The following is a 22,399-nucleotide window of genomic DNA, read 5'->3' as shown; positions in this document are numbered from 1 at the left end:
GGTAACATCTCATATTATATTCTAAAAGTTTTATGGTTTTGACTTTCTCATCTGCCTGAAATTAACTTTTGTTTTGGTATGAGATATAGGAGTCCCATTTCATTTTTTCCTAATGGCTGTCAAGTTTTCCCAGTCTCATTTATTGACAGATTCTTTTCCATTCTCCCAGTGATCTGTATTGTGTCATAAATTCCCATATATGAGTCTGTTTCTAGATTCTTTCTTTTGTTCCACGCATAGGGTTTATCTAACCCTATGCCAATACTCATTACCTTTTTTTTTTTTGCGGTATGCGGGCCTCTCACTGTTGTGGCCTCTCCCGTTGCGGAGCACAGACTCCGGACGCGCAGGCTCAGCGGCCATGGCTCACGGGCCTAGCCGCTCCGCGGCATGTGGGTTCTTCCCGGACTGGGGCACGAACCCCTGTCCCCTGCATCGGCAGGCAGACTCTCAGCCACTGCGCCACCAGGGAAGCCCAATACTCATTATCTTAATCACTACCCGTTTAAAATTATAAATGTTCTAATTGTTTACTTATATATTATTTTGTATTTTCTATACAAACAGTAATATCATTTGTGAATACTGACAGCTTAGCTGCTATCATAAAAAATGAATTCCTGGGTCAAGAGTTATGTGTGTTTTATATTTTGATAGATAGTGTTAAATTGCTGGCAAGAAAAAGCTGTTCTCATTTACATTTCCACTTATATGTTAAGAGTTTCTATTTTTTCCACACCTTCATCAACACTAGGTATCATTAGGCATTTATGTTTTTGTTGATCTGCCCAGATAAGTGTATTTCTTTATGAATGGAAGGGTGAACATCTTTTCATATTTTTTTTCTTTATTTTTTTGGGCTGTGTTGGGTCTTAGTTGAGGCATGCAGGATCTTTTGTTGCAGTGTGTGGGGCTTCTCTCTAGTTGTGACGTGCAGGTTTTTTCTCTCTCTAGTTGGGGCGCACAGGCTCCAGGGTGCGTGGGCTCTGTAGTTGTGGTGTGCGGGCTCCAGAGTGCATGGGCTCTGTAGTTTGCATCACGCGGGCTCTCTTGTTGAACACCATGAACTCAGTACTTGTGGCGCTCAGGCTTAGTTACCCCACGGCATGTGGGATCTTAGTTCCCCAACCAAGGATCAAACCCGCATCCTCTGCATTAGAAGGCGGATTGTTTACCACTGGACCACCAGGGAAGTCCCTACATCTTTTCATATTGTTTATTGGCTGTTTGTAATTCCTTTTTAAATGAATTGCTGGTTTATGCCTCTTACTAATTTTTTAAATGGAGTAATAAGACTTTATTATACATTAGAAAACTGGCTTTTTTGTAGTATAATTCTGCCCCAGCCCCACAACCAGTCAGAATGTTAAGTTAGTGATATAGATGTTTTAAACTTTGTGTATTCAGATTTATTAGTTTTTTTGTTTGTTTCTAGATGTCGTTTCTTACTTAGACTTTGCCATTCCAAGAGTGCAAACAAATTTACCATTTTTAAAAAAAAATTTTATTTTATTTTATCTTTTTAACATCTTTATTGGGGTATAATTGCTTTGCAATAGTGTGTTAGTTTCTGCTTTATAACAAAGTGAATCAGTTATACATATACATATGTTCCCACATCTCTTCCCTCTTGCGTCTCCCTCCCTCCCACCCTCCCTATCCCACCCCTCCAGGCAGTCACAAAGCACCGAGCTGATCTCCCTGTGCTATGCGGCTGCTTCCCACTAGCTATCTGCCTTACGTTTGGTAGTGTATATATGTCCATGCCTCTCTCTCGCTTTGTCACAGCTCACCCTTCCCCCCCCCCCATATCCTCAAGTCCATTCTCTCTAGTAGGTCTGTGTCTTTATTCCTGTCTTACCCCTAGGTTCTTCATGACATTTTTTTTTCTTAAATTCCATATATATGTGTTAGCATACGGTATTTGTCTTTCTCTTTCTGACTTACTTCACTCTGTATGACAGACTCTAGATCTATCCACCTCATTACAAATAGCTCAATTTCGTTTCTTTTTATGGCTGAGTAATATTCCATTGTATATATGTGCCACATCTTCTTTATCCATTCGTCTGATGATGGACACTTAGGTTGTTTCCATCTCCGGGCTATTGTAAATAGAGCTGCAATGAACATTTTGGTACATGACTCTTTGGATTATGGTTTTCTCAGGGTATATGCCCAGTAGTGGGATTGCTGGGTCATATGGTAGTTCTATTTGTAGTTTTTTAAGGAACCTCCATACTGTTCTCCGTAGTGGCTGTACCAATTCCATTCCCACCAGCAGTGGAAGAGTGTTCCCTTTTCTCCACACCCTCTCCAGCATTTATTGTTTCTAGAGTTTTTGATGATGGCCATTCTGACTGGTGTGAGATGATATCTCATTGTAGTTTTGATTTGCATTTCTCTAATGATTAATGATGTTGAGCATTCTTTCATGTGTTTGTTGGCAGTCTGTATGCCTTTTTTGGAGAAATGTCTATTTAGGTCTTCTGCCCATTTTTGGATTGGGTTGTTTGTTTTTTTGTTACTGAGCTGCATGAGCTGCTTATAAATTTTGGAGATTAATCCTTTGTCCGTTGCTTCATTTGCAAATATTTTCTCCCGTTCTGAGGGTTGTCTTTTGGTCTTGTTTATGGTCTCCTTTGCTGTGCAAAAGCTTTGAAGTTTCATTAGGTCCCATTTGTTTATTTTTGTTTTTATTTCCATTTCTCTAAGAGGTGGGTCAAAAAGGATCTTGCTGTGATTTATGTCATAGAGTGTTCTGCCTATGTTTTTCTCTAAGAGTTTGATAGTTTCTGGCCTTACATTTAGGTCTTTAATCCATTTTGAGCTTATTTTTGTGTATGGTGTTAGGGAGTGATCTAATCTCATACTTTTACATGTACCTGTCCAGTTTTCCCAGAACCACTTATTGAAGAGGCTGTCCTTTCTCTCCTTTCTCCACTGTACATTCCTGCCTCCTTTATCAAAGATAAGGTGACTATATGTGCCTGGGTTTATCTCTGGGCTTTCTGTCCTTGTCCATTGATCTATATTTCTGTTTTTGTGCCAGTACCATACTGTCTTGATTACTTTAGCTTTGTAGTATTGTCTGAAGTCAAGGAGCCTGATTCCTCCAGCTCCGTTTGTCGTTCTCAAGATTGCTTTGGCTTTTTGCGGTCTTTTGTGTTTCCATACAAATTGTGAATTTTTTGTTCTAGTTCTGTGAAATATGCCAGTGGTAGTTTGTTAGGGATTGCATTGAATCTGTAGATTGCTTTGGGCAGTAGAGTCATTTTCACAATGTTGATTCTTCCAATCCAGCAACATGGTATATCTCTCCATCTATTTGTATCATGTTTAATTTCTTTCATCAGTGTCTTATAATTTTCTGCATACAGGTCTTTTGTCTCCTTAGGTAGGCTTATTCCTAGATATTTTATTCTTTTTGTTGCAGTGGTAAATGGGAGTGTTTTCTTGATTTCACTTTCAGATTTTTCATCATTAGTGTATAGGAATGCCAGAGATTTCTGTGCATTAATTTTGTATCCTGCTACTTTACCAAATTCATTGATTAGCTCTAGTAGTTTTCTGGTAGCATCTTTAGGATTCTCTATGTATAGTATCATGTCATCTGCAAAGAGTGACAGCTTTACTTTTTCTTTTCCGATTTGGATTCCTTTTATTTCCTTTTCTTCTCTGATTGCTGTGGCTAAAACTTCCAAAACTATGTTGAATAAGAGTGGTGAGAGTGGGCAACCTTGTCTTGTTCCTGACCTTAGTGGAAAGGCTTTCAGTTTTTCACCATTGAGGACGATGTTGGCTGTGGGTTTGTCATATATGGCCTTTATTATGTTGAGGAAAGTTCCCTGTATGCCTACTTTCTGGAGGGTTTTTATCATAAATGGGTGTTGAATTTTGTCAAAAGCTTTCTCTGTATCTATTGAGATGACCATATGGTTTTTCTCCTTCAATTTGTTATTATGGTATATCACATTGATTGATTTGCGTATATTGAAGAATCCTTGCGTCCCTGGGATAAATCCCACTTGATCATGGTGTATGATCCTTTTAATGTGTTGTTGGATTCTGTTTGCTAGTATTTTGTTGAGGATTTTTGCATCTATATTCATCAGTGATATTGGTCTGTAATTTTCTTTTCTTGTAGTAACTTTGTTTGGTTTTGGTATCAGGGTGATGGTGGCCTCATAGAATGAGTTTGGGAGTGTTCCTTCCTTCACAGTTTTTCGGAAGAGTTTGAGAAGGATGGGTGTTAGCTCTTCTCTAAATGTTTGATAGAATTCACCTGTGAAGCCATCTGGTCCTGGACTTTTGTTTGCTGGAAGATTTTTAATCACAGTTTCAATTTTATTACTTGTGATTGGTCTGTTCATATTTTCTATTTCTTCCTGGTTCAGACTTGGAAGGTAATACTTTTCGAAGAATTTGTTCATTTTTTCCACATTGTCCATTTTATTGACATAGAGTTGCTTGTAGTAATCTCTTAGAATGCTTTGTATTTCTGCGGTGTCTGTTGTAATTTCTCCCTTTTCATTTTTATTGATTTGAATCCTCTCCCTCTTTTTCTTGATGAGTCTGGCTAATAGTTTATCAATTTTGTTTATGTTTTCAAAGAACCACCTTTTAGTTTTATTGATCTTTGCTATTGTCTTCTTTGTTTCTATTTCATTTACTTCTGCTCTGATCTTTATGAAATCTTTTCTTCTGCTAACTTTGGGTTTTGTTTGTTCTTCTTTCTCTAGTTCCTTTAGGTGTAAGGTTAGATTATTTGAGATTTTTCTTGTTTCTTGAGGTAGGCTTGTATAGCTATAAGCTTCCCTCTTAGAACTGCTTTTGCTGCATCCCATAGTTTTGGATCGTCGTGTTTTCATTGTCATGTGTCTCTAGGTATTTTTTGATTTCCTCTTTGATTTCTTCAGTGATATCTTGGTTATTTAGTAATTTATTGTTTAGCCTCCATGTGTTTGTGTTTTTTATGTTTTTTTCCCTGTAATTGATTTCTAATCTCATAGTGTTGTGGTCAGAAAAGATGCTTGATATGATTTCAGTTTTCTTAAATTTACTGAGGCTTGATTTGTGACCCAAGATGTGATCTATCCTGGAGAATGTTCCATGTGCACTTTAGAAGAAAGTGTAATCTGCTGTTTTCGGTTGGAATGTCCTATAAATATCAATTAAATCTATCTGGTCTTTTGTGTCATTTAAAGCTTCTGTTTCCTTATTAATTTTCTGTTTGGATGATCTGTCCATTGGTGTAAGTGAGGTGTTAAAGCCCCCCACTATTATTGTGTTACTGTTGATTTCCTCTTTTACAGCTGTTAGCAGTTGCTTTATGTATTGAGGTGCATCTGTGTTGGTGCATATATATTTATAATTGTTATATCTTCTTGTTGGATTGATCCTTTGATCATTATGTAGTGTCCTTCCTTGTCTCTTGTAACATTCCTTAAAGTCTATTTTATCTGATATGAGTATTGCTACTTCAGCTTTCTTTTGATTTCCATTTGCATGGAATATCTTTTTCCATGCCCTCACTTTCCGTCTGTATGTGTCCCTAGGTCTGAAGTGGGTCTCTTGTAGACAGCATATATGTGGGTCTTGTTTTTGTATCCATTCAGCAAGCCTGTGTCTTTTGGTTGGAGCATTTAACCCATTCATGTTTAAGGTAATTACCAATATGTATGTTCCTATTACCATTTTCTTAATTGTTTTGCATTTGTTTGTAGATTCTTTTCTTCTCTTGTGTTTCCCCACTTAGAGAAGTTCCTTTAACATTTGTTGTAGAGCTGGTTTGGTGGTGCTGAATTCTCTTAGCTTTTGCTTGTCTGTAAAGCCTTTGATTCTCCATTGAATCTGAATGAGATCCTTGCTGGGTAGAGTCATCTTGGTTGTAGGTTCTTCCCTTTCATCACTTTAAGTATATCATGCCACTCCCTTCTGGCTTGTAGAGTTTCTGCTGAGAAATCTGCTTTTAACCTTATGGGAGTTCCCTTGTATGTTGTCATTTCTCCCTTGCTGCTTTCAATAGTTTTTCTTTTTCTTTAATTTTTGCCAATTTGATTACTGTGTGTCTCAGCGTGTTTCTCCTTGGGTTTATCCTGTATGGGACTCTCTGCACTTCCTGGACTTGGGTGGCTATTTCCTTTCCCATGTTAGGGAAGTTTTTGACTATAATCTTTTCAAATATTTTCTCTGGTCCTTTCTGTCTCTCTTCTCCTTCTGGGACCCCTATAATGCAAATGTTGTTGCATTTAATGTCCCAGAGGTCTTCATTTCTTTTCATTCTTTTTTCTTTATTCTCTTCCATGGCAGTGAATTTCACCATTCTGTGTTCCAGGTCACTTATCCGTTCTTCTGCCTCAGTTATTCTGCTATTGATTCCTTCTAGTGTAGTTTTCATTTCAGTTATTGTATTGTTCATCTCTGTTTGTTTGTTCTTTAATTCTTCTAGGTCTTTGTTAAACATTTCTTGCATCTTCTCGGTCTTTGCCTCCATTCTTTTTCCGAGGTCCTGGATCATCTTCACTATCGTTATTTGAATTCTTTTTCTGGAAGGTTTCCTATCTCCACTTCATTTAGTTGTTTTTCTGGGGTTTTATCTTGTTCCTTCATCTGGTACATAGCCCTCTGCCTTTTCATCTTGTCTGTGTTTCTGTGAATGTGTTTTTTGTTCCACAGGCTGTAGAATTGTTGTTTTTCTTGCTTCTGCTCTCTGCCCACTGGTGGATGAGGCTATCTAAGAGGCTTGTGCAAATTTTCCACTCCAAAAGTATTCTTTGTGCTCCTTTGCATTCCATCCAACTTTCCATTCCCTACCAGATAACCACTGATCTGCCTTTTGTTGCAATAAATAATTTTACATTTTCAATAATTTTATATAAATGAATTCATATAGTAAGTACTGTTTTGTTTCTGGCTTCTTTAACTCAGCATAAGGCTTTTGAGAGTCATTTAGGTTGTTGCTTGTGTCAGTAGTTTGCTTCTTTTTTTGCAGAGGTATATTCTATACAGATGGATATATTTAACCTTATTCATATCTTTTGATGGACATTTGGGTTAACAGTTTCTGGCTATTTTGAATAAAGATTCTATGAACCTTCATGTACAAGTTTTTTTGTGGACAGCAGTTTTTGTTTCTTTTGGATATGTGACAGTTGTTTTCATATCCTAGGTATGAGAATGGTTATTTTCATATCCTAGCAGTATATGAGTATCCCACTTTCTCTACGTTCTCACCAACACTTGACTTTTCTAAAAAAGTTTTAGCCCTTTTGGTGGCTATGCAGTAGTATCTCATTTTGGTTTTATTTTACATTTCCTTATGACTTGTGATGTTGCCCATCCTTTCATGTTTGACATTAGTAGCTCTTCTTTTGGAAAGTGTTACATGTTCAGTTGTATCCGCTCAAAAAAACAGATATGTTAGAGTCCTAACCCCTAGTACCTCAGAATGTGACCTTATTTGGAGATGGAGTCTCTACAGATATAATTAATTTGAAATGAGGTCATTATAGTGGGCATTAATCCACTATGGCTGGTGTGCTTATAACAAGGGAAAAATTTGGACAAAGAGACAGGCAAGAATGCCATGTGAAGATAAAGGCAGAGATCTGGGTGCTGCATCCACAGCCATGGAATGCCAAAGAGTGCCAGCAAGCCACCAGGAGAGAGGCATGGAATAGATTCTTCCTCACAGTCCTAAGAAGGAACCAGCTCTGCTAATATCTTGATCTCAGACTTGTAGTCTCCAGAACTGTGAGGTAATGAATTTCAGTTGTTTAAGCTGTTTAAGCCACCCAGTTTTTGGTACTTTGTTACAGTAGCCTTAGGAAACTAATACATGAAGTGTTATATAAATTTATTCCCCAGTTTATAAAACTGGATTGTTTGTCTTCCTGTTACTGAGTTGTAAAAGGCCTTTATATATTCAGATATGAGTCCTTTGTCAGATTTATTTATTGCAAATATTTTCTCTCATTTTGTAATTTGCCTTTTACTTTCCTTAGTGGTGATTTTAAAGAGCAAAATTTAGGCTAAAAAATTAAAGCCTAGGTTGTGAAATGTTTTTATTATTGTTTTGTGTGTTCTGTATAGTAAATCTTTTCCTACCCAAAGTTGGCAATTTTTTTTCTTATATTTTCTTCTAGAAATTTTATAGTTTTAGATTTTACTTTTAGGTCTGTGATTCATTTTGAATCAGTTTTGCATGTGAGGTAAGGTAAGGGTCAATGTTAATGTCTTTATGAATATCCAGTAGTTAACAGCATTATTTGTTGAAAAGCCTTTTTCCCTCCCTCACTGAATTTGTATTGCACTTTGTCAAAAAACAATTAACCATATATGTGTACATTTATTTTTGAACTCTTTTGTCTGTTCCATTGATAAGTCTGTCCACCTTTTGACCAATACCACACTGTGTTGACATCAAGTAGTGTAAGCCTTTCAACATCATTCTTTTTAAAAATTTGATTTAGCTAATCTAGGTCATTTGCATTTTTAACAGTTTGCAATCAGTTTATCAGTTTCTACAAAAGGTGTGTTGGAGGGACTTCCCTGGTAGTGCAGTGGTTAAGAATCTGCCTACCAATGCAGGGGACACGGGTTTAATTCCTGGTCCGGGAAGATCTCATATGCTGTGGAGCAACTAAGGCCGTGTGCCACAAGTACTGAGCCCACGCGAGCCACAACTACTGAAGCCCGTGTGCCTAGAGCCCATGCTCTGCAACAAGAGAAGCCACTGCAATGAGAAGCCTACGCACCACAACAAAGAGTAGCCCCCCCTCGCTGCAGCTAGAGAAAGCCCGCGTGCAGCAACGAAGACCCAACGCAGCCAAAAATAAATAAAATTTTTTTAAAAAAGTGTGTTGGAATTATTATTGGGATTGCATTGAATCTATAAATCATTGGAAGAAAACAAACATCTTAAGAATATTGAGTCTTCCAACCCACATACATATTATGTCTCTCTTCAGGTTTTAATTTCTTTTAGCAATGTTCTGTAATTCGCAGTGAAGACGTCTTGCATATCATTCACTACAGTTTAGTCCTAAATATTTTATCTTTTTTGGAGTTGGTGTAAATGGAATTTTTTGAAAGTTTTGGTTTCCAATTATTTGCTTTTGCTAGGAAAAAAATACAGTTTGATTGCTTAATGTAGTATCCTGCAACCTTATTAAATTTAACTATTAGTTTTAGTAGTTTTGTAAATTCTTTGTAAATTTTCAGTATAAACAATCATGTCATTTGTAAATAGAGACAATTTTGCTTCTTCCTTACTGGCTCTTAAGCTTTTTATTTCTTTTACTTGCCCTCTAACCATGGTTAGGACATTCAACATCATGTTAAATAGAAATAAGAAGCATGAGAATCCTTTGTTTTGTTCCCCATCTTAATGAGGATAATGTTCAGCATTTCATCATTAGACGGGTTAGCGGTGGGGTTTTGTATATGACCTTTACTGGATTGAGATTTTTCTGGACTTTTAGTTTGCTGAGAATTTTATCATGAATTTGGCTTAAATTGAGTCATATGTTTTCCATATGTTGAAATGATCATGTAGGTTTTCTCCTTTATTATGTTAATATGGAAAATTACACTTTTTTTTTAGATGTTAAATAAACCTTGTCTTGTGATAAATATTATTAGTCATGATGTGTTATTGTTTGGATTATCATTTTCATGGTGAATTTGCTACATTTTAAAAAGGATTTCTTGCATGTGTTCGTGAGGGACATTGGTTCATCATTTTCTTCTGTAATGTCTTTGTCAGGGTTTAATATTAAGGCTGTGCTGGTCTTATAGTTGGGAAATGTTTCTGTTTTCTAAAAGAATTTGTGTAAAAATGTCATCTCTGTTTTAAATGTTTGGTAGAATTCCCATCTGGGACTTCTCTGTAGAAGAATTTTGATAACAAATTCAGTTTTTTAAAATAGATATGGGGCCCTTCAGACCTGTTTTCATGTTGTGTCAAGATATTGTGTGTGGAAAATAGTATTTTTCAAGGAATTTCTTGATTTCATCTAACGTGTTGAATTATTTGGCCTCAAGTTGTTCGTAATTATTTTCTTGTCTTTTTAAAGTTTGTAGTTTTTTTTTTTGTAGTGATAACTTCTCTTTCATTCTTGATATTGGTGATTGCATTCTCTTTTTCCTCTACCAGTCTAGAAAAAGGGTTTATTCAGTTTGTTAACATTTGACTTTGTTAATATTCTCAATTGTCTGTTTTCAACTTCATTGATTTCTGTCCTTTATTATTTTCTTCTTTCTCTTATTTTTGGTTTATTTTAGTCTTCTTTTTGTAGCCTCTTGAGGTGAATCCTTAGGTCACTGATTTTAAACTTCTCTAGTATAAGCATTTGAAGCTACAGATTTATTTCTAAGTGCTTGTAAAGTTCAGGAACAGATCACAAGACCACTTTTACTTTTGACACCAGTTGCAGGTGTAGGGGTTCCCAAAACCACTCTTAGTTTTAGTAATTCAGTAGAAGACTCAAAGATTTCACTGAAAGCAGTTGCAGGTTTAGGGGTTCCCGAAACCACTCTTTGGTTCAGTAATTCAATAGAAGACTCAAAGAACTCATTGAAAGCTGTTATATTCATGGTTATGGTTTATTATAGTGAAGGATGGAAATTAAAATCAGCAAAGGGAGAGTTACATGGGGTAGAGTCTGAGAGAGTTACAAATGAGGAGTTTCCAGGTGTTCTCCCTGTGGAGTCATGGACGACTTTAACTTTTTTGGCAGCAATGTGTGATAATACACACTGAATATTTCTAACCAGAGAAACTCACCCAAGCCTTGGTGTCCAGAGTTTTTATTGGGACCTAGTCACATCTATATGGGTGCCTGCTCATGATGCTGACCTATCTCCAGCCCATCTTAGAGGCTAAGCTGATAATATGTGATCCAAACTCTCCACCATAAATTACATGGTTATACTATCTGGTGTGTCACAAAGCCCCCAGATTGGCAAAGACATTCATATCAGGTAGAACATTCCAAGGGTTTAGAGATTACCTTCCAGGAGCTGAGGACAAAGGCCAAACCTCTCTTTGGGCAAAGTTAAATTCTTTACTACACAGTACTGCTTTAGCTTCATTCTACAAATTTTAAAACTGTTTTATTTTCATTATCATTCAGTTTCAGAATATTTCTGATTTCCTTATTGAGTTCATTTTTGATGCATGAGTTTTAGGAGTATGTTCTTTATTATTCAGATTTAAGAGTTTTAGCTAGATGTCTTATTGTTTGTTCCCAAGTTAGTTCTGTAGTGGTCAGAGAATAAATTCTTTATGATTTTAGTCCTTTTAAATTTGTGACTTGTTTTATGATCTAACACATGTCCTATCTAGGCAAACATATCATGTACAACAAAAATAATATATTTTCTTCAGTTGTTGAGCATAGCGAGCTATAAATATCAGTTAGATCAAGATGGTTGATAGTTTAGATTGTCTGTTTACTGACACTTGTATAGTTCTATCAATTCATGATAAAGGAGTTTAAATCTCTTACCAAGATTGTGGAATTGTCTGTTTCTCCCTTTAATTATTTTGTTTTTGCTTGTGTATGTTAAGGCTCTGTGATTAGGTGCACACATTTATGGTTGTTTAATCTCCTGGTGAATTAAATTTTTATCATTTTGAAATCTCTTTTTCTTTAGGTAATGCTCTTTTTCTCGAAGTCTGTTTTATCAGATATAAGTGTAGCCACTCCAGTTTTCTTATGCTTACAATTTATAGGATATATCTTTTTTCATTCATATACTTTCACCCTATCTCTGTCTTTATGTATAAAGTACATCTCTTGCCTTTTTATCCATTCTGATAAACTCTACTTAGTGTTTAGGTCTATTTACATTTACTATAATTATCAATAAGATTAGATTAACATCTGCTTTTTATTTTTTATTAAAAAAATTTTTTTCATCTTTATACCCTCTCTCTTAGGCTTCTTTGTTCTCCTTGTCTCCTTTTGGGTTATTTGAATATTTTTAGGTACTCCCTTTTAATTTAACTACTGTTGGCGTCTTAGCTTTCTTTGCCAAGAACATGGTATACCTTTGTATTTGGTGAAGTTGGACATTTGGATACTTTAGATTTATTAATTCCTAGGCATACCTTTTTTGCTTCTGTTGTAAATGTAGTCTTTTATTTCATTATAGCATCTGATTGATTGCTTTTAGTTTAAATCCGGGGTCAGCAAATGTTCCTGTAAAGAATCACATAGAATTTGCCTTGGCACTTCAGGGCCTTTTGTGTGGTTCCATATAAATTTTAGGATTATGTATTCTAGTTCTGTTGGTATTTTGATAGGGATTGTATTGACTCCGTAGAATGCTTTGGATGGTGTGGACATTTTAACTATATTTTTCTGATTCAAGAACATGGAATATCTTTCTGTTTCTTTGTATCATCTTCAGTTTCCTTCATCAGTATTTTACAGTTTTCACAGTATAGGTCTTTCATCTCCTTGGTTAAGTTTATTCCTAGGTATTTTATTTTATTTTTTTGATGCAATTTCAAGTGGTATTGTTTTCTTTCTCTTTCTGATAGTTCATTATTAGTGTATAGAAAAGCAACAGACTTCTGTGTATTAATCTTGTATTCCTGCAAATTTACTTAATTCATTTATCCTAATAGTTTTTGCATGGAAACTTTAGGGTTTTCTGTATATAGTTTCATGCCATCTGCAGATAGTGACAGTTTTAGTTCTTCCCTTTCTATTTGGATGCCTGGTATTTCTTTTTCTTGTCTGGTTGCTGTGGCTAGGACTTCCAGTACTATGTTAAATAGCAGTGATGAGAGTGGGCATTCTTGTCTTGTTCCTGATTTTAGAGGAAAGGCTTTCAGCTTTTCACTGTTGAGTATGATTTTAGCTGTGGGTTTATCATAAATGGCCTTTATTATGTTGAGATATATTCTCTCTATATCCACTTTGTTGGGAGTTTTTATCATAAATGGACGTTGAATTTTGTCAGATGCTTTCTCTGCGATTATTGAGATGATCATGTGATTTTTTAATTTATCCTTCCTTTTGTTAATGTGGTGTATCACACTGATTCATTTGCGAATATTGAACCACCCTTGCATCCCTGGAATAAATTCCACTTGATCATGCTGTATGATTCGTTTTATATATTGTTGAAATTGGTTTGCTAATATTTTGTTAAGGATTTTTGCACCTATATTTATCAGAGATAATTGCCCTTCCCTTCTGGCCTGAGAGGTTTCTGCAGAAAAATCAGCTGATAGCCTGATTCTTTGTTTTTTTATGCTGCGTTTAGAATTCTCTCTTTAATTTTTGCCAATTTAATTATGATATGTCTTGACGTGAGTTTGTTTGGGTTCATCTTTTCAGGACCCTCTGTACTCCTCATACCTGGATATCTGTTTCCTTCTTCAGGTTTGGGAAATGTTCTGTCATAATTTCATCAAATACGTTTTCGACCCCCTTCTCTCCCGCTTCTCCTTCTGTGCCTTCTGTAATGTGAATGTTGGTACACTTGGTGTTGTCCTAGAGATCCCTTAAACAGTTCTCATTTTTTTTGTTTTTCTTTTTGCTGTTCTGATTGGGTGATTTCCATTATTCTGTCATCCAGATCACTTACCTGTTTTCCTGTATCGCCTAGTCTGCTGTTAATTCCTTCTAGTGTGTTTTTTGTTTCAGTTATTCTTCAGTCTGACTGGTTCTTTTTTATATTTTCTAGATTAAAGACAGTAGAAGGCTTTATACTAAGGATACAAGCCTTAAAAACATTAAAAAGATGGGGAAATGTATTTAGAATGCTCTTATTACAATCATTTTAAAATGCTCTTATTACAGTCATTTTAAAATCCCCTTCCTCCTTTATCCCTACTCTCTCATTCCCATTTTGTAATTATTTTCTAGTTTAGGTGTTAGATAAGTTATGCTTGGACCACAGTAGGAGGCTTAGTTTTATGCATTCTAACTATTAACAGTGTTTATATGAAATTTTATGTTAAAATTATTTTGAAAATATGTTGAGATCAACCTTTAGGTAGTAAGAAATACAAATGAATGTTGCTGTGCAATGTAATAGAGGGCCTGGAAAGCTACTTGGAAATGCTTTCTCAAATAATAATTGTAACCAAAGAAATCCCTTTTTTAAATCACTAATAAGTAATAGAATTTTCCTTTTGGTAACTGTATTTTGTTTTATTAGGCTTTCTTAAAGGTGCCAAGTACAAGGGAACTCAGAAAATTAAGAGTTTCTACTGGCTAGAGATGAAACAATTTCAGCATCAAAAAGGACATTTTTAGTGGATGTAAAGCAATCATATATGTGTAGTCCCTCATTTTATAATAATTTTTAAATTAAAGTATTCACATACCATAACACTTAACCTTTTAAAGCTGTACAGTTCTGTATACAAGGCTGTGCAACCATCACCACTAATTAATTCCAGAACATTTTTGTCACACCCCAAAGAAGCTCCATACCCACAGCACTTGATTCCCATTTTCCCTCTACCCCATCCTTGGAAAACACTAATCTACCTTCTGGTTCTGTGAATTTGCCTATTCTGAACATATGTTCATATAAATGGAATTATACAGTATGTGGCCTTTTGCATCTGGCTTCTTTCACTTAGCATAATGTAATCAAAGCTCCATGTTGTAGGATGTATAAATACTTAATTCCTTTTTTATATTTGAATAATATTTCAGTATATGAATATACCACATTTTGTTTATTCATTCATAAATTGATATACATTTGGATTGTTTCCACTTTGGGGCTGTTATGAAGTGTGATGCTATGAACATTTGTGTACAGGTTTTTGTGTGGATGCATGTTTTCAGTTCTGTTGGATATATACCTAGGAGTGGAATTGCTCAGTCATATGGTAACTCTTTTTACCTTTTGAGGAACTGCCAAACTGCTTTCTAGGGTGCCTGTACCATTTTACATTCCTTCCAGCACTGTTTGAGGATTCCTATATCTTTACATCCTTACCAACATATGTTTTGCCCGTCTTTTTGATTATAGCCATCCTGGTAGCTGTGAAGTAATATCTCATTGTGGTTTTGATTTGCATTTTTGCAATGACTAATGATGTTGAACATCTTTTCATGTGCTTATTGGCCAATTGTGTATCGTCTTTGGAGAAATGTCTGTGTAAATCCTTTGCCCATTTTAAAATTAGGTTGTCTTTTTATTGTTGAAGACTTTCTTATGTATTCTGGGTATTTATCAGATACTTACCTTATGTACTGTTTGTGAATAGCCTTATCAAATATATAATTTGCAAATATTTTCTCCCATTCTGTGGGTTATCTTTTTGCCTTTTTGATAATGTCCTTTGATGATCAAAATTTTTTTCATTTGTATGAAGGCAGATTTATGTTTTTTCCCCCCCACTTTGGTTGCTTACTGGCTAATACAAGGTCAAAAGATTTGCACTTATGTTTTCTTCTAAGACGTTTATAGTTTTAGCTCTTATATTTAGGTGTTGATCCATTTTGAGAAAAGAGGTCTAATTTAACTCCTTTGCATCCAGATGTTTGAGCATCATTTGTTGAAAAGATGTTCTTTTCTCATTAAGTTCTCTTGGCACTCATGTTGAAAATCAGTTGACCATAATCTAAGGATACATTTTTGGACTCTTAATTCTATTATTATATTGCTCTGTGTCTATCCTTATGCCAGTATGACAATCTTGATTCATGTAGCTTTGAAGGAAGTTTTGAAATCGGGAAGTGTGAGTCCTCCATTTTCTTCTTCTGTTTCAAAACTGTTTCGACTATTCTGGGTCCTTTCCAGCTCTTTATGAGTATTAGGGTCAGCTTGTCAATTTCTGAAGAAAGCCAGATGGCATTTTGATCGGAATTGCATTGATTGATATATAAAAACCTCCTAATTGCTTTAGGAGGATGATAGGGAACCAGTTTTTTATCTGTCTTGAAAACTAGTAGATAAAATGACATGTTATTCATGTGTGAATCATACCAATAGGTAACCAAATAGTAAGTGAAGAGACTTACTCTTTTTATACATATATCTTTTAATAAATAAAAAGGAATAATAGAATTAGATTGTCATCACTTTGCAACCATCATTGAATGAATTGATTCAGGCATTGAGTATCAAGAGCTCCTAACATCACAAAAAGATGTAACCAAGACATTATGTGCTTCTTGATAGAAGAACATAGTACCATCTATAGTCTTGCCAAAGGATTGAACGTGAGACTGATCAAGCTATTACATTTAGCTGCCAATTTGCAGGAAGTACAGAAGCCAAGGGAGCACACTGAATGGTCCCATGAATATGAAGTGATTATACTGGGGACCCTACAGGTTAAATGCCTTGAGTTTCTCAGTAATTATAAGGAGTAAAAAGGGATCAGGGGGCAACATACATTAAAGATACATAAAAGACATAAAATTTTTAGTGATTTCTTTCTTTACTTTTCAGAATGAACCATTTCTTGTTTTAAATCTTTTCATACCCCCCAAATTGCATATGGATATGCTTCATGGATACGCTTCACATACACATATTGCGTGTGCATATAATGTTAATTCATACGTACACATATATAAATACACTATTGCTTTGTTTTAAAATGTTCAAGTTGTGTGTGTTAGCTTTGAAACATGCTTTCCTCATTCAGTAATTGTGTCTTCATCTTTTTCTGTTAGAATAAGTAGCTTTTTACCCAATTTAACTTCCACATAACATTTCCTAGGATGACTGTACCATAATTTTTTAAAAAAATCTATTGAAAGGCAGCTTGTTTCCAGTTTTTCTTTATTCCAGACTGTAGTATAGGGAATATCCTTCCACATGTATCTCTCTTTAAAGTACATACTAAGTTGTGGAGTATCCTTAAAGTTTGAAAACATGGTATCAAGTTTCCTTCCTTATAGTGTATCTACTACTAAGGTATAAGAATACTTAAATTTTGCTTTCACTCAATTGAGCATATAACCTGTTAAGTTTTGTAAGTATGTCTATGTTAATTTCAGCCTTACTCAGGATAAAGTTAGTGAATTCTTTTCATTGGTTTTGAAAATAATTGAAGTCTACATGTAAAACCAGGTTTCTTATATCATGTTAAATTAACTGATGTTGATGTGGGCCTGATTGTTGTTTTCCATGTAATTGTACCATTTCACAGAAGGATGTTGTTTAAAAAGTGATGCTGGAAGTTGTGTAATAACTTTCAGCAAATTCATAGCTAAGTTTTTAAAAATATATTTTACAATGTACATGTTTGTCTATATACAACAAATATTTATGCTCCTCACTGATGCTATATCTTCTAAGATTAATTCCTAGAGGTGGAATTACTGGAGGAATAGAAACATTTTCAGGACTTTTGAAACATTTCGCCAGACTGCCCACCAGAAAACGACCTCTGCCAGGAATGTGATGATTTATGCCCATTTCTCTGAATGTTGGCACTGTAATTCTTACTTACTAAAAAAGTTGAGCATGTTTTTCCTATAAGTTTACTGACCCATTTGTATGCCTTTTATGAGTATCCCTTTATTAATCTTTACTGACTCTTTTTTTCAATGATTTCTAAAAGCCAGCTTATAGTGGCTAATAATCGTGTTTATCGTTAGAAACATTTGTTTTCTATTGTACCTTTTTTGTGTCTTTTCATTATATGTGTGTTTAATTTGGGGGGGGGGTGTAGTATCTAAGTTTGTTTTGTTTTTGTGTATGTGCATACACATTCCCAGCCTGATTTGAGAAACATGCACTTTTATTTTCTCCCAGTTCCTATAATTAGGATTTCCTTTACTTTTATGTATGGTGTGAGGTAGATTTGGTTTTCTACGTGCGTGAGCATGCAAGAGAGAGAGAAAGAAACCAGTATTCTTTTATAGGTAAAAGAAAAATACTGTTATCTAGTAATTAATTTTCAATTAGAATTTGAAAAGGCTGACTTTTTTTTTTGGTACAAGTTAATTGAATAAGAAGACCAGACTTAATTAGCTGAACAACTTTGGCTTTTTATGTTGACTTCACTTAAACAGCTGTATCTTTAGAGACACAGTGTTCAGCTAACATTGGGTAAAAAATGGACAAATCAGTATTCAGGTTTCTTTTTCACCTAGCTTTGAAGTCTTATTTGTATTTATTTTTTTATTGTGGTAAAAATACACATAACATAAAATTTACCACCTTAACCATTTTTGAGTTTGCAGTTCAGTGGTATTAAATGCATCCACATTGTTGAGCAGCCATTACCACCATCCGTCCCCATAACGTTTAGTGTAGTAAAACTGAAATTCTGTGCCTATTGAACAGTAACTCAGAATTCTCTCCTCCCACCAGCCCATGATAGCCACCATTCTACTTTCTGTCTTTATGATTTTGACTACTCTAAGTACCTCATGTAAGTTCAATCATACAGTATTTGTCTTTTTGAGACTGGTTTACTTCACTTAGCGTACTGTCTGCAAGGTTCATCCATGTTGTAACATATAGCAGAATTTCCTTCCTTAAAGGCTGAATAATATTCCATTTTGTGTGTGTGTGTGTGTGTGTGTGTGTATACACACATATATATACACCTCATTTTGCTTATCTATCTATCCATTGATAGATACTTGGGTTTCTTCCATGTTTTACCTACTGTGAATAATGCTACTATGAACACTGGTGTACAAATATTTCTTCAAGACCCTGCTTTCAGTTCTTTTGGGTATATGTCCAGAAGTGGAATTCTTGAATCATATGGTAATTGTATTTTCAATTTTTGAGGAACCACCATACCATTTTCTGCAATGGCTGGACTATTTTACATTCCCACCAATAGTGCACAAGTGTTCCAATTTCTCTACATCCTTACCAACACTTGTTTTCTGCTTTTTTTTTTAACCAGTCTTTCTTTTCTTTAATAATTTTTTTATTGAAGTATAGTTGATTTACAGTGTTGTGTTAATTACTGCTATACAGCAAAGCAATTTAGTTATAAGTATATATGTATACATTCTTTTTTATTTATATTCTTTTCCATTATGGTTTATCATAGGATATTGAATATAGTTCTCTGTGTTATACAGTAGGTCCTTGGCTTTTTTTAATAGTAGCCATTCCAGTGGTTGTGAGGTGGTACCTCGAGTTTTGATTTGCATTTCTGTAATGATTAGTGATGTTGAGCATCTTTTCATGTGCTTACTGGCTATTTGTATATATTCTTTGGAGTTCTTTGCCCATTTTTGAATTGAGTTGTTTAGTTTTTTGTTGAATTTTAGGAATTTTCTGTATATTCTGGGTATTAATCCCTTATCAGATATGTGATTTGTAAATATTTTCTCCCATTCTGTGGGTTGCCTTTTTACTCTGTGATTAGAGTCATTTGATGCACAAAATTTTTCAATTTTTATGAAGTCAAACTTGTTCCTTCTTTTGTTACTTCTGCCTTTGGTGTCATATCCAAAAACTCATAGCCAAACGCAATGTCTTAAAGCTTTTCCTCTAAGAGTTTTTTTGTTTTAGGTCTTACATTTAAGTCCTTGATCCACCTTGAGTTAATTTTCGTATATGGTATTAGGTAAGGGTCCAACTTCATTCTTTTATGTGTGGATATCCAGTTTTTGCAGCACGATTTGTTGTAAAAGCTGTCTTTCCCTATTGAATGGTCTTGGCACCCTTGTGAAAAATAATTTTTGTATGTAAGGGTTTATTTCTGGACTCTCTCTTTCATTCTATTGGTCTGTATGTCTGTCTTTATGCGAGTACCAAACTGTTTTGATTACTGTAGCTTTGTAGTAAGTTTTGAAATGAGAAAGAGTGAGTCCTTCAGCTTTGTTCTTTTTTTTCATGGTGATTTTGACTATTTGAATCCCTTGAGATCCAAATGAATTTTAGGATGGGTTTTTCTGTTTTGCAAAAAATGTCATTGGGATTTTGATAGGAATCGGATTAAATCTGTAAATTGCTTTAAGTAGTATTGACATCTTACCAATATTAAATCTTCAACCTATGAACATGGGATGTGTTTCCATTTATTTCTGTTGTCTTTAACTTTTTTTTTCAGCAGGTCTTTTCATTGCACAAGTCTTTCACCTTAATTATTGCACAAGTCTTTGTAGTTTTCATTGCACAAGTCTTTCACCTTATTTTTTTTGATGCTGTTGTAAATGGAACTGTTTTTGTAATTTTCAGGTTGTGTATAAAATGCAACTGTTTGTGTATAGAAATGCAACTGATTTTTGTGTGTCAGCTTTTGTAGGATACAAAGCAGTATATCATACTGCTTTGCTACATTCAGTAGTTCTAACAGCTTTTTTGCTGAGTGTTTATTGATATAAGACAGAGATAATATTACTTCCTTTCTAAGTGGATACCTTTTATTGTTTCTTCTTGCCTAATTGTTCTGGCTACGACTTCCGGTACCATGCTGAACAGAGGTGGTAAAACTGATCCAAATTAAACACAGTTTACATCCAAATTTTCCCCTGAAGTTGCAAGCCTTCAACAGACTCCAGAGTTCCAAAATTACATCAGACAGATTATGCCTCTGTAATTATTGTTTAGGTGGGGCAACAGATTCCTGGTGTTTCCTACTCTGCCATCTTTCCAGAGTCTGACTTATTTTTAATAATCAGATAAGTTTATTAAAATATTGGCATGACTTTAAAATGGAGAACCATTTCTCTCAGACTTTATGTATTAAACTGTAAAAGACACTTTTCATTTAGTTAAATATTATGATTTGGGTAGTTATGAAAATCATGATTTGGATTGAACACATGTTGCTTTTCAGAGCTTCCTCATATTTAATAATTTGCTGTACGTTACAGAAATACCGGTATCAGGATGAAGATACACCTCCTCAAGAGCACATTTCCCCACAAATCACTAATGAGGTGATAGGTCCGGAATTGGTTCATGTCTCAGAGAAGAACCTGTCAGAAATTGAAAATGTCCATGGATTTGTTTCTCACTCTCATATTTCACCAATAAAGGTAAGATAGTAACTTTATTTTGTTGCTATGAATTATTTATTACTTTTGTTACTAATGTAGCTCATGCTTAGAGAGAACTATTTTTTCATGTAGGATTTTCCCCCCCTTGATGCTTCTGGTTTTGTAATTATAAGGAATTTCATAGTATTTGTTAGCATTCTAAAAACATTTTTAAAAATATATATTATAAATGAATTTTATTCAGTGATAACGATCTTTAAGCCTAAAAGTTCTCATGAAGGAAGTAACTATTATATTTCAAATACCCACATCAAAATATCTTTAAACTTTAAAAAAATATATTAGTAAGTACAGAAAAAGAGCATTAACAGTATCTTTGAAGTCCAGTGTGTGACTTTACCTGACCCCATCACCTTGTCTCTCCCCTCAGAAATAACCACAGTCCTGGTTTCACATATTTAGATTTCTAAACAATATATTGTTTCTTTTGCCTGTTTTGGTTTTTATATAATTGGCATTATACTGTGTCTACTCTCAACTTGTAGTTTTTGGTCAACATTATATGCCTGAGATTCATTATCTTCACTGCTCTAGAGTTTTCTATTTTATGAATATACTATAATTTACCTTACTTTTGATGGATGTTAAGTTATTTTTGGATTATTACTAGTATTAAAAATGCTGTTAAAATCGTAGGTTATGTATACACGTCTTTGTGGATAACACCAGATTATTTTCAAAAGGTTCTATAATTTACATTTTCAGCAGCAGTATGTAACAGTTTTAATTGATCTATATTCTCATCAATATTTGGTATTGTTATTTTTGCCATTGTTTTGGGTTTGAAGTAGTATCTTACTGTGATTTTAATGTGCGTTTCACTGTTTGATAATATTGATCATTCAGGTTTCCTATTCTGTGACATACCCTCTCAAGATTTTTTATCATTTTTGTAATGGGTTGTTCTTTTTACTGATTTGTGCAAGTTCTTTATATATTCCGGATACTAATCCTTTGTTAGTTGTATGTATCGTGTATAAGGATCATTTCTTACTTGTAAACCTTGAAGTGGGTTTTGTAATTCTCTTTGAGGGATGATTTCATATTACTGGTTAATTGTAATGGATTATATAGTACCAGTCAGATTTCAGTTAATAGTTTTTCTAGGTATTTGCCCATTTCATACTTACTTCGAAATATTCTCAACATCCTATTATTTTATGTTTAGGTGTAGCCCCTTTTTCATTCCTAGTATTGTTTATTTGTGCTTTTTATCCTCTTGATCCTTCTTGCCAAAGGATGATCAATTTCAAAGAACCATGTCTTTTAATAGAGAACAGACTGGTGGTTACCAAGGGCGAGGGGGTTGGCGGAGGGATGGAATGGGAGTTTGGGATTAGCAGATGTAAACTTTTATATATAGAATGGATAAACAACAAGGTCCCACTGTATAGCACAGAGAACTATATATCCTATGGTAAACC

General features: G+C 34.6%; 1 protein-coding gene across 23 annotated transcripts in view; it reads left to right on the top strand.

Moving 5' to 3' along the window:
• Positions 1-22,399, top strand: part of DLG1 (discs large MAGUK scaffold protein 1) — a 285,801-nt gene that overhangs the window by 81,686 nt on the left and 181,716 nt on the right. For all 23 annotated transcript variants that reach the window (XM_060298239.2, XM_060298240.1, XM_060298250.1 and 20 more), the window contains one exon: positions 20,790-20,954. In XM_060298239.2, coding sequence (XP_060154222.1) covers positions 20,790-20,954 — 165 coding nt within the window. The remainder of the gene's footprint in view (positions 1-20,789; positions 20,955-22,399) is intronic.

This window comes from Globicephala melas, chromosome 4, assembly GCF_963455315.2.
Source record: "Globicephala melas chromosome 4, mGloMel1.2, whole genome shotgun sequence".
Classification (NCBI taxonomy): Eukaryota; Metazoa; Chordata; class Mammalia; order Artiodactyla; family Delphinidae; genus Globicephala; species Globicephala melas.
This window is presented reverse-complemented; position numbering and strand designations above follow the sequence as displayed.